The 22042-nt window shown below is 37.5% G+C and overlaps 1 protein-coding gene across 1 annotated transcript in view; it reads right to left on the minus strand.

Moving 5' to 3' along the window:
* Positions 1–1365: 1365 nt before the first annotated feature.
* The window catches only part of CHP1 (calcineurin like EF-hand protein 1), a 36001-nt gene continuing 15324 nt past the window's right edge, over positions 1366–22042 (minus strand). Inside the window, exons 4-7 of the mRNA XM_006920474.3 lie at positions 20011–20138; positions 6874–6935; positions 3479–3601; positions 1366–3352 (exon numbers count right to left, since the gene is read on the minus strand). Coding sequence (XP_006920536.1) covers positions 3299–3352; positions 3479–3601; positions 6874–6935; positions 20011–20138 — 367 coding nt within the window. The 3' untranslated portion in view covers positions 1366–3298. The remainder of the gene's footprint in view (positions 3353–3478; positions 3602–6873; positions 6936–20010; positions 20139–22042) is intronic.

The raw sequence follows: 22042 nt of genomic DNA on the forward strand, positions 1-22042 counted from the left end.
AATGTATGTCAATCGATAGAGAAGTCCTATTCTTTCCATCCTTTTTGTTGGATTGGGTCCCAGGGTTGAATAGGGAAAAATGCTTTGGTAATTCATTTGTTAGCGATGTAAAATTATTTCCGCGTAGGAGCAGTGTTACTTTGTGGCAAGGTAGTCTGGCTGGGTCGCATGCCTATTTTAAACCACCGATAGGTTAAACTATACTAATTTCATTCTCAGGCCCTGGCGTTTTTAATTCTGAGCATAACACGACACCTAGGCAAACAATATAATAGCTCGTTTGTCTTCCATCCAGGATGTTGGCAGGGTCGATTGATTACTAAGTCGGTTACTCAAATATTAAAATACTTCCACATTTGCTCAAGAGCAGCCATTGTCCCAAACCTGAGTTTCTCCTCCCCTGCCCGACTCTTTACTCAGGACTCTCCTAGACTTACCTTCTAAGCAACTGAAGGGTTTATTGCACAGCATTGCAGAGGATCTCCAGGACTCTGCTCCAGCCCTACATTCTGATTGGTCAATGCAGCAGTAGTAGTGGAATATTTTGAAAACCACCCCAAACACAGGTATTTTTCTTCCTGGGGCCCAGGCAACTAAGGAAGGACCAAAAACAAAACCATAAAATAGTCAACTAAAATAATAGACATTTTCTCATTTACTTCCTCTTAATAACCATATCTGTTCACGTTTAAAAATTCTGCATATATACCTGTGGGTGTTCCTAAAAACGAAAACAATTATAAAAAAGTTTTATAAAATACTGTTATATCTACTTGGAGAACCTAGTCATTATATTATGAATTAACAAGCAGAGATTCTAGATCATCTAAGTAAACCTCTTTTAATTTAGGAATTCTGCAAGGTCCCTGGCAAAAATGGTTATTCAGAATTGTGCTTAAGCCTGTGCAGAGACTGCTGGGTGCCCCGAGTGTCCTTCTACCTTCTTAAGAAAAGCGATATTTTCCAGGCTACCTCACAATAAGGTGTGACCAGGTGACTAATCACGTAAAAAATGGTCATTCAAGATTTTGCCTAGCAACCAACCACTAGAGAGTACACTAGTTTTGGGGATATCTTTTTCTTCACTTGAAAAATTGTAATTATTAGGAAATTATTTATAATTAGAATAAGCTGGAATTTGTCAACCTATCACTTCCAACCATCGTTAATAAATCTGTATAAAGTTTAGCATGTCAGGCACTGATTTAATCCTCACAGCAACCTATGAGGTTGGTACTGCCATCATCATCATCATAATCTTTACTTTATAACTAAGGGAAAGGACATATGGCTTATGATTTCAAACTTGAAGGTGATTGAATTATATAAAATTCTTATAAAACACAGACAAAATCAAACAAGTTATATTGTTTTAACCACAAGTGTTTATTGATGGATAGAATACAGTTTTAATGGAACGATAAGGCACAACTGTGGATTAAAACAGTTTGCTATACAGCCAAAGGGAAGAAAAAGCCATAATCTTAGGAATTTTAAATATGCAAGTCAAGGAGCCTTTGAAGTACTTCTCTAACAAATCAATGTCAGATTATTCTTCCCTTTACACAATTCCTATATTATATCATTTGATCACAAAGTCAGACTGATACTTCATCAAGAATTCCTCAGTCATTTATACTTAAGTTATCTAGCCTGACTACTGCTCTGTTCCCCTCTTTCCAATCCCTTTGTGGTGTTTTTTGTTTTAGCAGTTCCCTTCTGAAAGTATTGTGTATACATCTTGGATAGCCTTCCAAAGCAAGGAAACAAGCCAGCAAGCAATGAGTCAGAAAATCAGCTAAGGGCAGATATAAGAATGAACAGACTCATAAATGACCAACATTAGGACAACAGCCTGATTCAATGAGGTCTACATTTAGCTGACTTAGGCAGAGAAGTTGCTCTGGCTCGTGCAAAGGCCTGTAATGCCACCTCAGGTTATGCTACCAATGCCAGACCCCTCGTTTCTAAGGGATTAGCAGTGGTCTGAGAGGAGCTAGGAAGTCAGTGTAACTAGGCAGCTAATGATACAATACATTCAATGCTTTGGACCTGTATTAAGGGCTGACTATGGCTTCCAGCATTAACATTTGCCAAATGTAAAATTCATAGAGAATTTTGTACAAAACTTCAAGACACTGAGGACAATCTTTAAATCTTTTGGACTGGGATAGTTAGGCACTTCCATAACACTAATCTTTCTACCTAGAAATGTGAAGTGAGAAACATTCCAGGGCACATAACACTGAGGTATAAACCATGCTGCAGAGGTGGGAATACGTGAGGCTTTTAGGGTGCCCAGCCTTCTTGTTCAAAAAGCCACGAGAAAGTCCCCAAGCATACTGTCAGGGCAGCCATTCTGGTGGTATTGGTGTCCCCAAACTAAGCCAACCTGCCAGCATGTGGCTATTTTCTGAAAAAACAACACTGTACTATTAAAAGTAGCCATGTAGGTATGTATGTTGAGAATCAGAAGCCAGAGGTAGAGCGATCTGGGCAAGCCACCGAAAAGACTTGGCTCTACATCTCTCAACAAGGCCACCACCTTTCAAGAAGAACATCTCTAGCCCACGGCCTTTTGATGACACAGCAGAGTGCAAGGGACCAAGAGATGGTCTCATTCTTCTGAGAGCAGTGTTGTTATCGAAAAGCTCCTGGAAAGGCAACATCCCAGAGACCATTCAAGAGTAACAGTAGATTAAAATCCTTCAGACCACCAAACTATCCTGCCAAGTCAGAAATTCATTGAACAGGCATAGCTTGGAGTGCCAAATAGAACAGAGGGGGCTGAAGCTTAATAAAAAGCAGAGAGACAAAGACTAAGTGAATGGTGTATTGGGTGAAAGAGAAGTAGGAAGCAAAGGACATACAAAAAAGGATGGAGGAGCATGCCAAAGCCTAGCTGGAGGGACGGTGGCATGGCTATAGTCTACATCCAGTGAAAGAGCTTTGCTGGTTAGTTCTTGGCATAATTCCTTCTCTCACTTTCTCAGACTAGATGGACATGAGGCATTCAGTAGCAGAACCGGGGTGGGGGAAGGGTTAGGAATATTTAGAAATGGAGATAACCAGTGAATGATACTGAACAGATATAGACCAGGTGTACCATTCTATAATGCCCTGTTTATACACCAAAGGCAGGTTTGTGTTGATAGAACATATCTGAGTTATCATGCAACAGCCTTGGTACTTAGGGAGAAGGGGAATGATGGAATGGAGGTGGGGTTGGTGGACAGGAGGATTCTCAGGTTCCAGTTCTTAAATACTAGAAAGCACGAAACAGTTTGATCTCAGTCCTTTAGTGAAGAAACCGGATGCTCATTTTCTGTTCTACGTCCACCTTCTCCAAAACCTGGGGGGGAAAAACCAATTACAGTCATGAAGGAGCTATTGTCCAAAGCTCTTACCTGAATGTTTTTCCTCCCTCCCTCTTGTGCAGCAGAATTTAACTTTTCAAACTAAGAGGTGACTGACTGACCTTAACAAATTCTGTAAAAGATATGGCACTGTCTCCATCCTGATCAGCCTCCTGGATGGTCCTGTCTGCAATACTGCCCAGCTGTTCATCTGAGATATTCACTCCGACCATCATGCGTAGGACCTGCAGGACCAAGAGCCAGGAATTACAGGGGGGCTCTTTTACTAAGACTAAATACAATGCTACCCCAATCTTCTTTTCCTATGATGTCCTCAAATACAACAGCCAGAGAGCTGAAACACTTTATTTTCTCATCTAGACCACTCTAGATAATGCCATGAACAGAACTCTCTTGCAAGGTCATTAAATAGAAAAGTAAAGCCTCACTTAGGGGCAGCCCTTTGCATTTTGTTCTTCCCTATTCTTCCTGGCTAAAATGTAGACAGAATGTCTGGTGGTACCATGAGGCAAAAGTCACATGTACTAGGGTTGCCAGAACAAGAATATAGAAGCTTGCCTCCTGGACATCATTCAGGTACTATACCAATCTGGACAATCTACCCCTAGACTTCTTGTTGCACCAGGCAAATTAGTTCCTTATTGGTTTTAGTTAATTTGGTAGGGCTTTCTGGAATCCCACCCACATGCAGTCCTCTTTCAGGTAGAGCATTAGCCTGCTATCCCTAAAGTATGGCCAAGAAATATTAAGATCCTTGAAGGGTTAAATACTAAATCCTCCTCTCTAGAAAAATAAAAAGCACATTTAAAGGATTGTGAGAACTGCAGTAAAGAGAAATTAACAGTTTCACTAAATTTATCTCAAACATAACACCTCTCAACCCCCGCCGCCAATTCTCCTAACATCTTTAGCGTGTGCATATACTTTGAGAATTGCAACCTTAAGCAAAATAAACAACTCTAATGATATTACGAATCTTAGACAATATGAATTACGAATCTTAGACAATAGTCAGCCATCCCTGTCTTCAAAAGGTAAGAGTTGAGCTTTTCGACAGGAAAGAAAGGCCTTCTAGCCCAGCTGTTCACAGGCCTTCCTTTCCCTCACTCCTTTACATTCTTCTCTAATGAAATAGTTTTTAAAATGTAAATTACAGGATTTTCTGAAAAGAAAAAAGGGCTTAAATATTGATTTGCATCAACACTGGTCATTTTTTTTTTCATAATTCTTGAAAACTGGAAGTTGTATATTTTGGGCATAAATGTACATAAAATGAAAGATTAACAGAAAGAGGCAATGCTAGCAAAAATAAAAAATGGCTAAGCCATTTGCCATCTTCCCTGATTGTATGTGGCCAACTAGGCAAATCCAACCTCAAAAAGCAGGAGCTTTTTCAGATCTCAGTCCAATTATTCACTGAAGTGTTTTAGTTTTAGAATTATAAAATTGAATTGTACATGTATGCTGTGTGTGTACAAGGGGGTGATTTCTTAAAAATCACTCATCTAGTCTGTTAATGAAAATGTGAGGGTCCAGAAGTGGCTTGATACAGGTCTCAGCAACCAAGGCTCTGAGCTGTCTGCCCAGACCTCACGCCAGTGCACCTTCCACTTCTACATAGTGTCACTTATAGCTCTAATCAGAAGTTTATTAGCAAATAGGGCTTTTATTGTGGCTAATGTCTGGTAAGATTTTTGTGTATATATATCCTTTATCAAGTTTAAGAAAGTTTTATCTCTGTTTTTCTAAGACTTTCTTTTTTAATATGTTAACAGCAAAATATATTCACTGATTTTCTAATTTTAAACCAACTTTCAACTCCTGATATAAACCTACCTTGGCTATAATATAGTATCCTTTTTATATATTGCTGGATTCGATGTATTGATATTTTAAGGTCTGTATATCTATGTGAATGAAAGAGATTGTGCTGTTATCTCCTTGCACAGTCTTCATGTGGTTTTCACATCAAAGTTATACTAGCCTCATAAAATAAGTATAGTAACTATATTGAAGTATAAATGATATATAATAAACTACATATTTAAATTGTACATATTTAAAATTTACAATCTGATAAGTTTTGACATATGTACACACCTGTAAAACCATCACAATTAAGATAATGAACACATCTATCCCTCTAAAGTTCAACAAGGACTTTTATAAAAATCATACTAGAAAAACATGACCACTCAAACTTTCCTCAGGATAAAATAAACTCACCACAAACTTTTTAACATCCACTGAAAAGAACTGCATGTCACCAAACATTTTAGAAATGGCAGCATCTAGAAAGGTAAACTTTGTTCTCTTCTCACTCCGGATAGTTCATATCATCTTCTTGCTAAGATCAAACTAGTTCTCTGACACCTTAACAGTTCATGAGCACATTTGTCCCAAAGTCATTTCAGGCCTGATAAACATTCTACTGACACTGACTGGCACTCTGGCCACATGATCTCCTTCCCACTCCCGGCCTCAGGCTTTTTTTATCCTAATAATAGAAAATAAATCAACCTTCCACTCCAAAACAAAACAAAACAAAAAAATTTCTGGCAGCCAGATCTGGGCCAGAAAGTGAAAACATGTAACTATAGAGTGACTGCCTCCACCTTTTTTCTTCAGAACTCAGAAGCCTATATGTAGCAATTTAAATAAATTCTTCTTACTAAAGAAAGATATCCCCAACTCAAAAGCAAAGGACATTAACACTGACCTGTGGACCATTTCAGTTTTTGGGTTGGTCCTTAATCTGGCCTGAGTAACTTTCAACTTAAAAGATTTCTCAAGATACTGAATAAGTTCAGATTTACTTCAGGGAGAATGGAAACCACTTAATTTTTGTGTTGTATCTTGGAATAGAGAAATTTTCCCATGGAAATTCCTGAATGTGTTAGCCTCCTAGGGTCCTCCAGGTATATAAATATTTTGAAAAGAAAAAAGAATTTTCTCCCCTTCTAAACTTGTATTTAGGGGAGGGGAGAGAAGAAGAACAGAAGGGCAATGCTAATAGGATGAAGAGACAATCACATCTAGAAGACAGGAAAATGTCCACAGGTAGCAACAAAGAACAGTAAGCAGTCAGCTCAGTTGCACCAGCCTAGCAGCAGCTCCTTAACTCTGATGTCAAGTCCAAGGATAGACAAAACAGCAATAATTATCTAAGTGTCATCAGAATTACCTGGTTGCCGATAGACTGACAATAACTGAACTATTTAATTTAAATCATCTTGCATATTATAGCTCTGCCAGCCAACACCTAAAAGACACTTAGTTAGCTTTTAAATAGTGGAGACATCTGTCTGTGAGAACTCAATAAACCATTTCAAGTTTCCCCAGGTCATCTGCTCTGCCTTATATCTAGGACAGGACTCTGCACATAGCAGATGTTAAATAAATGCTTACTGAAGGAAAGAACAATTCCTACCCACAAGAATAAGTAGGCAGGACCCAAACACAAGTTATCTGTGTGCATGGGAACTCTCCCACATACCTGTAACAGCTCATCACGGGAAATCTTGTCGTCTTTATCCAAATCATATAGTCGAAAAGCAACTAGTAGGGAAAAGCAAGAAGTTAGTGGAGATTCAGTAGTGTTTGTCCCTTCTCAAGGAACTAAATATGTAAAAGACAGAAAACTGAGAGTGAATTAATAGTTTTTCCAAGAGCAATTGCCATTACTTAGAGCTTTCAAAGACTGCAACATTTAAGAAATTGAGATGACTCTCATAAGTAATAGTATCTTAGCTTTGGTGAAATATGGGCCCCTCCTCAAACAAATCAGAAAACTTAACACAAAGTTGACTGTCCTTTTTCTTCTTCTTTTTTTTAACAGACCATATGTCGTTCTGTAAATTCGGCCATCTCACACAACCCCTTAAGTCTACTGTGCACCACTCAGGGGGAGCTAACAATAGGAGCCATACAGGTACCAAACAGCTGACTACACAAAGTATTGCTCTGTAAAAATGGCCACTTTGGCAAAATTGTGCCAAATTTCAAATAATTCTCTATCACCTGGAAGTCCTGAAGGTAAAGAATTTCAGTTTCAAATAAAAATGCCAAGAATTTGCTGGTCTTCGTGTTTCTTTCTCTTTTAACAATAGGCAAGTCTTCTAGAAAGCCATATATATGAGAATTCAGAAGAGCAAAATCATTCAGACAGTACTATGTTGCTGAAAAGCTACCAAGTAAATAGTGTGACAACACTGGATGATTTTATAGGCACCGTGTGAAATCGTCACACTGAGAAAGTGACTGCCTTGCAATTATAGCTGATTTTAGTGTGGTTTTGAGACTTTGAATCACTTCAAGTACGCCCCTAAGATTTCTGGTTTTCAGTAGGGTGCTATGAATATATACATCTAGAGTTAAGATATACAGATTTATATCTTGTCTTTAGGAACTCATGATCTAGTAGAGGAGAGCAACACACACTACTCACTTTAACACATTCTAAGGGCTGCCACACATCTGAAATTCAAGGGGACAAAGCATATGGCAAATATGCCTTTCTGATTCAAGTAACATTTGAACAAGTCTGATGATGAGTGCCATTTCAAGCCGAGCTAATATTAGGTACAAAAGCACGAGAACATGGATGAATAACTAAGTTTAAACATCAACCCTCCCCCGCAAAAGGAATGAGTCCACTAAAAGTCAAAGTAAACATCTTTTAAAAATCGAATTTGCTCTTTGAAAGGTCCTACTACAATTCTGAAGGAGTAAGTTAACTGGGAGAGACTTTCTCTGATGTTTGCCTGTTCTCTTTAATTTATTTGGTTGAATAATTATCCTTACCAAACTTGAGAATTTATATGCTTAAGGTTTGGAGTCTAAGGGAAAGGAGACAGGATCATAAGGGTTCCTAAAGGAATGTGTTTAATATAGTCCCCAAACTAAAACACACACACACACACACACACACACTCACTCACTCACTCACTCACTCTCTCTCTCTCTCTCTCTCTCTCTCTCTCTCTCTCTCTCCTGCATTTGCTCTCATCTTTCTAAAATACCATAAAATGTGTTATCTACTAAGCTACCTTTAGGATGATTTCAGGATAGAAACTTGTTTGCTCTATAACCCATAAATATCTATTTCTGAATTTCTTAATAGGGTAACTGGAGTAAACACTTACGTCTCTTTCTGCCAAAGTATTTACAGAAGCCAGAATTGCTAATTCTTTTTTCTTTTTTTAATTTATCAGGGTGACATTAATAACATTAGATAAATTTTAAGTGTACAATTATATAATACATCATCTGTATATGCATTGTATGCTCACCACCCAAAGTCGTCTCCTTCCCTCATCATATATTTGACTCCCTTTATCCTCTTCATCCTTCTCTCACTGCCTTTCTCTGGTAAACCAGTGTACTGTTTGTGTCTATGAGTCTGTTGCTTTGTTTTATAGCCCACGTATGAGTGAAATCATATGGTTATTGTCCTTTTATGAATTATTTTGCTTGGCATGATACTCCCAAGATCCATCTATGTTGTAAATGGCAGTATTTCATCTTTTCTTATGGCTGAGTAGTATTCCATCAGATATATGTATCACATCTTTATTTAATCATCCATTGAAGGATACTCAGGTTGTTTCTATGTCTTGGCTACCATGAATAATGCTGCACTGAACATATGGGTACATATATCTTTATGAATAAATGCTTTCAAATTTTTCAGGTAGATGCCCAGAAGAGGGATTGCTAGGCCATACAGCTTACTCTTCATTTGAGAAACCTCCATATTGTTTTCCATAGTGGCTGTACCAGTTTACATTCCCACCAGCAGTGTATGAGGGTTCCTTTTTCTCCACATCCTAACACTTGTTATTTCTTGTCTTATTGATAATAGCTATTCTAATAGGTGTGAGGTAGTATCTCATTGTGGTTTTGATTTGTATTTCCCCCATAGCTAGTGAAATTGAACATCTTTTCATATATCTGTTGGCCACTTGTACTGAACTACTAATACTTGAAACCCAGCTGCCATGGAATGAATGTTTGTGTACACTCCTCTCTTCAATTTCATGTGGGAACCCTAACTCCCAATGTGATGCTATTAGGAGGTGGTGCCCTTGTGGGTGATTAGGGTTAGTTTAGGTCATGAGGGTGAGGCTCTGGTGATGGGATTAATGTCCTTACAAAAAGAGAAGAGATCTCTTTCTCCCTGCCCCCCACATCCCCCTACCTCAAGATGGTGGCTGTCTATAAACCAGTAGAGGGCCATTGACAAGAACAGACTATGTTGGTACCCTGACCTCAGACTTCCTCGCTTCCAGAACTGTGAGAAATGTCTGTTGTTTAAGCTACCTAGTCTATGGTATCCTGTTATAGCAGCCTGAGCAGAATAAACACCAGCAGAGGGGTAACTAGAGAGATCACTCAATAGGGCCTTTAAAAAAAAAAATGTAGCAATAGTAGTTATTTCTTAACTGACTTGGACTCCTGTCAGTCAGTTCTGGCCCTGAATCAGCTGAAACATTTTATCCACGATAATGAATGGTCAAATGTACAAATGACTGAGCCATTTTGTTAGGTTCTCTCTTCTTACCTCCTCTCCCTTTCCTGATTCTTGGTCCTATAATGTGGACTCTAGTCTCCAGAGCTGCCTGCCCGCATCTCTAGTTCCATGGCTTCAAATGCCATTTAATGCTAATGACTCCCGAATGTGCATCTCCAGATTGGACCACTCCCCTGAGCTCCTACTCTTGATATCAGGGCAATACAGTACAGCGGTTAAGGCTCCAGCTCTGCTGAATCCTGGCTCTGATGCTTACCAGCCATGTGAATATGAGCAAGTTACTAAACCTCTCTTTGCCTCAGCTGCCTGAAAATAACAATAACCCCACCTCATAGGGTTATGAGGACAGAACGAGTATTGGAAAGGCACTTTAAATAGTACCTGGCACACAGTAACAACTCAATGTCATCTACCTGCCATCACTTCTCTGCCTTCCTCTCCTATCACTCACTTCTTTCTTGATAATGCTTCCTTGTTCTCTGAACACACCAAGTACTCATCTCCACCCACAGGTCTTTATGCTGGTTGTTCCCTCTGCCTAGATCTCTTCTGTTCTTTGCAGAGTTGGTTCATTCGAGTTCACTGGTCATTCCTTTTTTTTTTTTGACTACCCTTTCTAAAGTGGTGACAGCCCCCTATCACTTTCTTGTCTCACCTTATTCATTTCCTGCACAAAACTTGCCATGATCATAAATCTTGTTTATTCATTTGTCTTTTCCCATATAGTCTGTCTCCCTTATTATATCATAAGCTCAATGAAAAAGCAAAGACCTTCTGATTTATGCATCATTGTATTCTGGGCCTAAAATAGTGCCAGGCATATAGTAATTGCTCATACATTAGCTTAATAAAAGACCAAATGAATAATCTTAGTCAAACCTTTACCTTTTAATCACTGTTACTTCTTTTTTAAAAAATCGTAGTAGTAAAATATACTACTACGATTTACTACTACGATTACGTAAAATATACGTAAAATTTATCATTTGACCCTTTTTTAAGTGTATAGTTAAGTATTTTCACATTATGGTGTAACCATTACTACCATCTATCTCTAGAACTTTTTCATATTCTCCAACTGAAACTCTGACCCATTAAACAATAATTTCCCACTTCTCCCTGTCCCCAGCCCCTGGTGACTTTCTATGAATTTGACTACTCCAGGAACCTCATTTAAGAGTAATCAAATAATATTTAACCTTTTGTGTCTGGCTTATTTTATTTAGCATAAGTAGATTCATCCATGTTGTAGCATGTGTTAGAATTTTTTTAATTAAGGCTGAATATTCCACTGTATGTAAATACCACATTTTGTATATCCAGTCGTCTGTCAATGGACACTTGGGCTGCTTCTACCTTTTGGTTATTATGAATAATGCTGCTCACTATTTCTTCTTGGCTACTCTCCCAAACTCAACTTCGCCAATATTCCTCATCATGAAAATAAAATATCTTTATGTAGACTCCTTCTTTCCCACATTATTCATTATATGTTATAAAAAAAACTTAGACCATTTAAGAGGACAATTAGAACATTGAAAGGGAAGGTTATAGACCTCTCCCTTACTTACATGCCCTCAAGCATTGTAAGGCAGTTCATCTTTCTTGTAAGCCATTAAAATCTCTCTGATCTAAATAGAAGAATAAGGAACCATTCCTGGGAGACAGACAGATCAGTAGTACTATGTGTGCTTAGGCCTGTGCATACATAGATACAGTTAAGCTTTGCTGGTTGCACTTGTCATTCGTTCACTGTGGCATAAAATAACAAAGAGGATGAATGTGCTCTCAGAATTCCTGGAGAGACTATTCTATGCAGAAGAGGGACCGTAAACAAATTTGGTTCCAGAATCCCGCATTTTTAAGTATGGAAGGTAAATGTGCCTCACTGACAAATGTGTTACTAGATGTATGATGTTCAGTTGCTCTCAGTCTACAACAAGAGGTGCCATCTTGCTGCCTCCACAGCTCTGTGGGAAATTCAAAGAGAACCAATATACAGGTAGAGAAGCAGACATCCACGACTCCTCCTGTAGGCAGCTTTGGTTTCATTTATGGTCTACTTACAAGAATGTGATTCCTACATTTACACTACAACAGAATTCTAATTCATTTTCAGCTTCCTGTCAAAGTGGATCTGAAAGCAAAGACTAAAGTAATGGTAAAAACCACGCATAACTTGCACAGCATTTTGTTATTCTATATCATCCTAAAGTTTGACATTTAAAGTGGCATTCAGACCTTCTTCCTTCCTAACAGAATCTCATCCACAGCATCAGGAGGGAATTCTATCTCTCTGTCTCTGTCTTTCTTTCCTCCCTGTCAGATGAAAACATAGCCCAATTGTCACTGAAAGCCATCATGTAACCATGAGGAGCTATGTCTTTGGATGAAGGAGACCCGAAGGATGGCAAAACAGAGCAACTGAAAAAATCTGGGTCCTTGATAACAAAATCAACCCTGACACTTGTCTCACCTGACTTGTCAGGTGCGATAATACGTATCCTTATTGTTGAAGCCAGATGCGTCTGATGAAGGCATCCAAAGTGACATACCAAGTAAATACCAAGTACACTAATGCTATTTGGAATATTTCTTTTAGGGTCAGTGTGAATTAATGCACTAAAATCATAGCAATTTATAAAGGAAATTAACTACAAAAAAAAAATAACTCTATGTATGTGTTGCATAAAATATCTGAATCAAGCCATAGGAATACAAAGCTAATGAAGTATAATTTTTTTCTTTTCTTACTATTAATTGCTCGCTGATTGAAAGGTTCATAATGTAGAAACTTTAAAAAACTACAAGGGGTTCAATTCACTTTACTACTTTTTTGTTTCTTTTTTTACTGTGGTAAAACACACATAACAAAATTTACCATCTTACCTATTTTTTAAGTGTACGGTTCAGTGGTATTAAATACATTTATATTGTTGTGCAGCCATCCAAGCATTCATCACAACTCTTTCCATCTTGTAAAACTGAAACTCTAGACCTACTAAACAATAACTCTCCAATCTCCCCTCCCCCATCCCTGGCAACTACCATTATATTTTGTCTTTATGAATACGGCTACTTTAAGTACCTCATGTTAGTGGAATCATACAGTATTTGTCTTTTTGTAAGTGGAATAATGTCCTCAAGATTCATCTATTTTACAGTATATGTCAGATTTTCTTCCTTTTTAAGGCTGAATAACATTCCACTTCATGTATTTTGCTTACCCATTCATCTATTGATGTACACTTGGGCTGCTTTCTCATTTTAGCTATTGTGTGCAATGCTGCTATGAATATGAGTGTACAAATATCTCTTTGAGACTCTGCTTTCAATTCTTTGAGGTACAAACCCAGAAGTGGAATTGCTGGATCATACAGTAATTCCATTTTTAATTTTTTTGAGGAACCGCCATACTGTTAGGTCAAAGAAATATCATAATTTTGAACTACTGATAAGCACAAATGACAAACTGAGGTATTTGCAACAATTGTAATGTGAAATAAATATGTCTGATTTCTGTTGGTGTCAGAGCCACAGGTACTGCTATTACTGCTCTGGTTTGTTGCCAACATTCATAAATGAAAAAAATACCAAATTTCAGTAGAGGCTGGGAAAAAAGGATATATTTTTCCTTCCCATCTTCACAGACTCCTTTGTCTATAGACCCCGGGTTAAGCAGCGGCGTTCTACAAAATGCCCATTTTTTCCCCTGGAACAGGGAATTACTACCTTTTTTTGAGGCAGCCCTTATCCATATGTGAGCTGGATTTATCTTTTAAAAAATTTTTTCCTTCTGCTGAACTGAAATATCTCCATGATCCTCGCTGCATAAATTCTTTTCTACACGAGACTTTCATATATTTAAAGCTAAATCTCTAACCCACAGTCTTTCCTTCTTTATCTAAAGTTAGAACTATTTATTTTTTTAAGTTTATTGGGGGTAACATTGGTTAATACAATTATATAATTTTCAGGTGTACATTATAATTTGACATCTATATATTCTATTGTGATTACCACCCAGAACCCAGTTTCCTTCAGCTACTATCTATTTGATCCCCTTGACCTAGTTCATCCTCCCCCAACTCCTCTATATTTAACTCCCTTTACCCTGTATTCTCTTCCCTCCTCCCCCACCTCAGTCTTACCTTCTTTTAACTTTATGCCAAATTCTTTCAGAATCTTCCTTAAGGGTAAAAAGGAGAGTTTAGTGGGTCTAGAGTTTGTTATGTGTTTTTTACCACAAAAAAAAAAAAAAAAATTCCTTATAATGATTTATGGTTTTTGGTGCCTTCAAACTAATAGCTACTTTCTTATAAATGTGCTCTATTATATCTCTGGGATTCAAAATGAAATATGGTTCCCAAGATGTGTTCTCTTTAGCACACAGTAGGCTCACCACTATTCACATTCTAAATAATACATTTCTACTCTTATGGCCTGATAATACATTACTTTGGGGTGAGGGTGCTGCAGGCCAGGTAGTCACAGTGTATGGTGGCTTCATTTGAGATTTACCCTTAGATCTTGTTCATACATGTTGTTGGACCCAAGCACAGCACTCTAGTTTATCCCTTGTAACATTCATTTTGTTAGATTAAGTCCAACTTTTTTCAGCCTATCAAGATCTCTTTTAGTTCTGATTCTGTGATCTCCTATATTCATTATGCTTCCAAGTATACAGTCAATCAGAAACTCGATATATTTGCTTATTTCAACTTCAATGAAAAGTCACTAGTGAAAAGAATGAGAAATAACTGAAAGAGCCCTGCAACATACCACTGGGTACTACCTCTTTCTGGTGTGACACAAATTCATTTCTTTTGGGTATTCTAACCTATTGTTCCATTGTATACAATAGAACATCAGGGAAGATCTTATTAAATGTCTTCATTTACATCAACTAATGCCATGAAAGAAATATGTAAGAGTAGCACATGAATGAGTTTCTTGATTATTTTCCGATGTGATGTTGGTTGTTTTGTTTTAGTTTTTATTGTGGAGTAATTAGAAATTCATTGCAAAATATATACACAGGAAGGTCTCATTTCCCTTTCACCCAGCTTCCCTTGGTGGTAGCATAAATGTAATACACCGTCAACACCAGGAAACTGACAGTGGTACAATCCACACAGAATATTCAGATTTCACCATATGTGTGTGTGTAGTTCTATGCAATTTTATCGCCTATGTAGCTTTGTGTAACCACTACTACATTCCAGACACAGAGCTGTTCCAAAGCCACAGTGCTCCAACTTTACATCCTGTTACTTAATGTATAATAAAGAAGCATATTTGTTACTGTAACACAATGTTGTTTTAATATTTCAATTGTATTTCAATATAATTAGTTTCCTTTATAATCCTGTGTATTTTATTTTACCCATTCAAAAACATTCTGAGATGGGGTCAATAGGATTCACCACACTGCCAAGGGAACTCATGATTTGGGAAAAGTAGAGCCCATGCTGTACAGAGAATTCAGGTAATAGGTTTGTGTTAGACTTAATGACCTTTAAAGTCTCCTCTAATCCTGGATTAGAAAAACAAGCAAGTTTGTTTCATAGAGCATAGACGGTCTCTTAACTGTCTTCTCCCTAATCAACTCATTGGACTCACAGATTCTCCCTGCCCTCTGCAAATTGTTTCAGCTGATGTGGCAGCATACTGTATACTTGTAGCTGAGATGCTACAAGAGTGTCCACTTCACCTGTTGAGTTGGATGTTTACCAAGAGTCTGGTGTATCAACAGTCCTAAAACTGTTTGTACTATCTGTACTTTTAATAAAACTATATAACTTAATAAAAAATAAAACATATATATGGAAAGTTATTGTTTCTAAGAAAATTAGATTGACTACTTCTAAATGACTCAAAATTAAGTCACTGAAAAAAAACTGCTGCAAAGGTAAATACGGCAGGGCAACTATAAACGATTGAGGAAATTGTGGGGCTGGGAGAATGGGGTGAAAGGTTAAAGAAGTACAAATTAGTAGTTGATAGATGGTCACAGAGATGGGGAGCACGGCATAGGGAATGCAGTTAGCATTAATATATTGGCTAAGTGGAAAACCAGAGGAGAGAAGGAGCAATTAAGGACATCATTTTATAAACTATTAAATGTCTAACCAATATACTGTATACTTGAAACTAATAAAAAGAATATATTTTTTAAAAAAGATTGAGAAAAAAAATGTAAATATTTAGAAAGATTCTATTCTCAGAATGCTTTACAAGTATCTTTAAGCTCTCTTTCCACGTAAAAGATTCTGCAACTAGAAACCTTAGACTATACATTATAGATGTGCTCTACAAAAGAAGTCATATAACTCCTAACAGCAGACCTATACTAAAACAACTCTTGGTCCTATATCAAAATATTAGCCAGTGAATGTACTTCTAAATATTTTAGGGTAAAATAAAATGTTAAACCATATATTCTTTTCTATGATTCTATGCTATAGCTGACTTTTTCAATTTTTCAATTCTTTATCTGACAACACTGAATAAAAAAACTTCTACTCTATTAATGTCAGAATCAGACAAACGTACTAAATATATGCTAAAACTCTTAAAATGAAAGGCACATGGCTTTGTCTCAAACAGTATTTAGTCTTGAAAGAAACTGGAATTCACTAATAAAGTATCCAATAAATCTGAAAATAATTAATTAGAGTTCTATTTTCTTCTGTATTGTTTTGTTTGTATTTAAGTGTTCTACTTCTTCATTGAGGTATATGATCTTGTAATAAAGAAGAGTATTTTATTATTTTGGTTCAAAAATCTTCCCTATCCTATTAACAATACTTATTTCAGTGCCTCTTAAATTCTCTTCCTGAAGTATCAACAGAGGAGTACACTCATACCCTTTGTATGAACTCATACGAGTAGACAGGGAGACTGGGAATATGGCCCAAGGGCCACAAAACAAAAGTTTAAGTCTTGAGAGAAAAAAAAACAGCATAGATGATAGAGACTTTGTTCATCCTTCTGGTGACCAAATTAAAGTTGTTATAGTAATAAGGAGGAGCAGTAAGGAAAAATTACCTGGGATATAGATGAATAAGCCATACAACTAGGGAGAAGTCCAGGAAATCACCCTACAATGGCAGAGGTAGGATGGGGCAAGGACGCGGGGCTGCCCAATTTCCAGTGGCTGAGTGAGACAGAGGCTGTGGTAGCAGCAGTGGCAGAAGCCTCTTAAAGGGGCCGTGTCTGTGTGCTGATTTTCGACGGACCTGCTTGCTCTGAGCACCAGTGCCGATTCAGCTGCGTGCAGGGGGCACCAGGGACTTACAGGGAGACATTGTCAGAGTGAGGACCGATGTAAGACTCCTTCTGTACAGAAGTGCTGGCAGTATCCATTGTTCCCCATTGAGCCCTTACCCCTCCCAGTACACGGACACAGTGCCCACCATAGCTGTGACATCATCAAATTGGATAACAGAAGTCGCTCTGCCTAGAAGATTCCCTGAAACCCCGCCTCCCCCAACTCCCAGCTCTTCCAAAGCCACATACAGGTATATCCTCAGCGAGTTAGGTACTTCTTGCTGAGCAGCGCCTAGACTCACACTGGAGGCAGCTGGCCTCGGTTTCTGGTGTGGCCTTTTGAGGCAACTATAAGCACAGCATCTGTGGATTGCTTGCTGAATCTTAACAGGTCGCCCCGGAGGGGTAGAGGCTTGGGCTAAGTTTGGCCTGCAGCTAAACCCCTCTCAAGACTGTGCCACTGGACACCTACTTCACAAATCCACACTAATGAGGCCGGGAGACTTAAGAGCTTTGCTTAGGACATAGAAACAGACACAGAAAGGGAGCCAAAATGAGAAGACAAAGAAGCAGAAATCATACAAGAGAAGAGAACAGAGATCTAGATATAATGGAGTCCAGTAATCTAACAGATGCAGAAGTCAAAACACTAGTTATAAAGATGCTCAGTGAACTTTTGGGAAGTGTAGATATATTCAGTGAGAACCGCAACAAAGACATAAAAAACAAAAATGGAAATGGAAATTTAAATGGGAACCAGTCTGAAATGAAGAACACATTATCTGAAATGAGAAGTACATTAAAATGGAATAAAAAAGTGAATAAAGAAGAGGATCAAATGCTCTATCTAGAGGACAGGAAAGCCAATCAGGACACTCAATCAGAATGGCAAGAAAAAAGATGCCAAGACTATAAAAATAATTTAAGGAGGATATGGGACACTATTAAGGGTCCAAATATCCATCTGATCGGCGTAACTGAAGAAAATCAAGATGTTGAACAGCTGTTTGAAGAGTTAATGCTGGAAAACTTCCCTAACCTGGTGAAAGAAATGGCCATAAAACCCCAGGAAGCTCAGAGAATTCTAAAAATCAGAGATCCAAAGAGGCCCGCACCAAGACCCATCATAAGTAAAATGCCAAAGGTTAAATACAAAGAAAGAATATTAAAAGCAGCAAGAGAAAAACAAATAATTACATATAAGGGAGCACCCATAAGACTGGCAGCTGATTTCTCAAAAGAAACTATGCAGAACAGAAGGGCTTGGTAAAATATATTCGACAGGATGAAAACCCAGGATCTACAACCAAGAATAATTTATCCAGCAAAGTTGTCATTTAGAGTTGAAGGACAGATAAAGAGCTTCCCAGACAAAAATAAGCTAAAGGAATTTATCACCACCAAGCCAGTATTACAGGAAATGTTCGAGGGACTTCTTTAAGAAGAAAAAACGTGTATCAGAAATAGGAATAAAGAATGGTAACAACTATATTCCTATCAATAAGTACCTTAAATGGAAAAGAATTAAGTGCTCTAACCAAAAGATAGAGTGGCTGAAAGGATAAGAAAACAAGACCCCTACATATGAAAAAGGGATGGAAAAAGATATTGCTTTGATGGACCTAGAAGGTATTTAAGTCAGACAGAGAAAAATAAACACTATATGATTTCACTTATATTCGGAATCTAAGGAATAAAAAGAACAAACTAATCAAAAACAGACTCACCAATATAGTGGACAATTTGGTGTTGGACAGAGGGGAGTGGGGGTTTGGCAGACTGGGAGAATGGGGTGAAGGGCTAAAGAAGTACAAATTAGTAGCTGATGGATGGTCACAGGCATAGGGAAGGCAGTTAGCATTAATATGCTGGCTAGGTGGAGGGTCAGGGGAAGGAGGATGTGAATGGGGGGACTGTTTTATGAACTATATAGATGTCTAACCAATGTACTATATACTTGAAACTAAAAAAAAAAAGTTCAAGTCTTATGTACGATTTTTCAAATATATGTAAATTTGCCATTATAGTCTATAACTTATATTTGTGTTAATACTAAAAAGCCTTTCCTTTTTCTTTATTTAGACCTCTCTGTATACCACTGTGTACCTTTGCAAGAGCGGCTTGGGCTCAGTCAATTCAATATAATTTCAATTCCAGTGTTGACTTGTATTGAATGAAGAGAAATTAAATTTCACTTTCTTGGAGAAGTGTTGTAAGAGGTTGGGTAATATCATATATGAAACAACAAGGGCAGAGGGAAATCTAACAAACACCCCAAGAAAGGAGACAAGAGGCATGGGATCAAAAATTATATCTTGTACTAACCCAGCTGTCCACTCCTATTTAAGTCACATTCAGTATCTAACAAATTCTAAAATGGGCTAAGGATCTTGCCATTATTTTTTACATGTGGGGCTGGGTCTTTTCCACTGTTATCACCGTAGCACTTACAACAATGCTTGACACACAGCAGGCATTCTATGAATTATAAGGATAATATTAATAGCTAACTCTTATTTCCAAGCATTGTTTAAAGTACTTGACATATATTAATTCATTTAATCCTCACAACATCCCTTTGGGAAACCCCTCAATATTCCATTTTATAAAAAAGAAAACTGAGGCCCAAAGATTTTAAATAACTTGCTCAAAGTCATATGGTCAAAAAGTGGCAGAGTTGGAATTCAAACCCAGCCAGTTTAGCTCCAGTGTCTGAGCTCTTAACCACTATGCTCTTGTAAATGCTTGTTCAATAAATGAATGAGTAAATAAATGATGTGTAAGAAATAAAAAGCAAATATTTTAAACCGGAAGACTTGATCTCCTTACAGTGTAGTTTGTTGCTTCGACTGTTGAGTGGTTCTGGTCCATTCACATCTTTACTCTTTTCATTATCCTCAATGGGCCGAAAATGAGCCAGAGTTCTCATGAATCCACGGAAGTTTACCTGGTCCTCTCTGATTGGGAAATATTAACAAACAGAACACCATGTCAATCAGGGTGATTACTTCTTATGAATTTAACATATTGGAAATAGCTTTAGCTAAAGTAGCCTGAAAGTCCATTTAACGAGGTCTCTTTCCATAAGCATAGTACTTTAGGGCTCATAAAAATATCTTCACTTAAGCCTCACCCCAACCTTGTGAAATAGGCATTATTATTTCCACTTTATAAATGATTAACGAGCATCAGTCACCTATTGAATTTACTTGTGTATCTTTTCTCAAAGAGGATTTTGGGTAGCTTCAGGGCTACTCAACCAGGCAAGCAGGACTTAAACTCATTGCTTCAGATTCTGCCGCAAACAGTAAGGTAGTCATTCAACTCAGTGATTCCCCAACCACCTCCCATGTCTCTCCTGCAGTCACATATACCTAGTAATATTTTAAGGTTAAAATATTAATCTTAATATGGACAAGCTGTTTTTAAAATAAAGTTTACTTAGTTATAAAAGCAATAAATACATTTCTGGTAATTTGGGAAAAAAAGTGGAAAGAAAAAAACCATTCCTAGTTCTACCTATCAGTGACAATCATCACTAATATATTTTCTTCCAGTAATTTTTCTATGTTTTTTGGGTAATTGTGAACATATTGCACACAAAGTTTTGCTATATCTTGATTTTTAAAACTTTTAAGCATATCTCCAATCAACTTTTAAGCAAATCTCCAAACATTTTAAATATCAGCATAATTGTGTAGTCGTATCATGATTCTATTATTCCCTCATAATTGGATAGATGTTACCCCCATTTTTCATGATCATAATGTTTTGAAAGACCTCTTTGTGTATAAAGGTTTTTGGTACTTAAAGTTTAAAGAAAATCTTTTTATTGAGCATAGGCTAATCAATAATTCTACAAAAAAATATTTTAAAAACTTGAATGAGGAATGTTCTTTAATATCAAAAAAGAAAGTCCCATGTGACAGATTCCTTTATCTAAAGCAGTCATGGAAAGAACAGGTTGCTTGGTTCCTGTGGCTATCTAAAAATAACTCCCAGTCTATGTGCCCCACTGAACCCATACAGTATGTTGGGTCTCTTAAGTGCCAGGTAGACACACAGAGACGGGAGCCCATTATACTCAAAAGAATGACCTTTAGCTCTTCAAGGCAGCTATAGCAAAATGGAGCGGTATCTTGTAAAAAATGTGAGTAAGATCTGAGGAATCAAGTAATGTAGAATAAGATATGAGTCATATGCCAGGTCAAACAGGTTTATGAGTACATATATTACTGGCATAATGTCTCTGAGTAAAAGATAACTACATACCAACATTCCACTTTCAAATCTTATCTTAAAAAAAAAAATCCATCTACATAAGATTAGAGAAGAAAATAACCCGGAAGCCAAAATCTGTATCTGATTAGACAGAGCAAGAAACACAGGAACAGCTTGCTGAGAGATTAGCAGTGTAGCCCAGTGTGGGCTTCAGCTTCTTCATGTACACCTGCCCATTGTCCTTAGCAGCCAATCCCTGGGTAGGATGGCAGGCAATAATACTGTAGTCAAAACAAAGGTGGTTTGGCCTTATAAAACAACTTTTCATAAGCTGCTTCTTCAAATAATCAGTGATAACTGTGGAACTCTGAAAAACAAATTGGCAAAATGACTCTACTGGGTTTACTTTTCATTGCAAAAGTTTTGAATACAAAAGATATCTGTAAATGTTATCTCTGGAGAAGGTTCAATGCTCTGCATGGGCTAAAAGAGGAAGCAGAAAAAATGGAAGAATTCAGCACAAAAATCACACCTGAAACAAAAAGGGCAGTTCAGGGACAGAAATAGGGGAAAATAAGGAAGGGCAGGAGATTATACATGGTCAACATGAATCTAAAAAGAACAGGTCTCAGTCTGATAT

This window comes from Pteropus alecto, unplaced genomic scaffold (assembly GCF_000325575.1).
Source record: "Pteropus alecto unplaced genomic scaffold, ASM32557v1 scaffold86, whole genome shotgun sequence".
Classification (NCBI taxonomy): domain Eukaryota; kingdom Metazoa; phylum Chordata; class Mammalia; order Chiroptera; family Pteropodidae; genus Pteropus; species Pteropus alecto.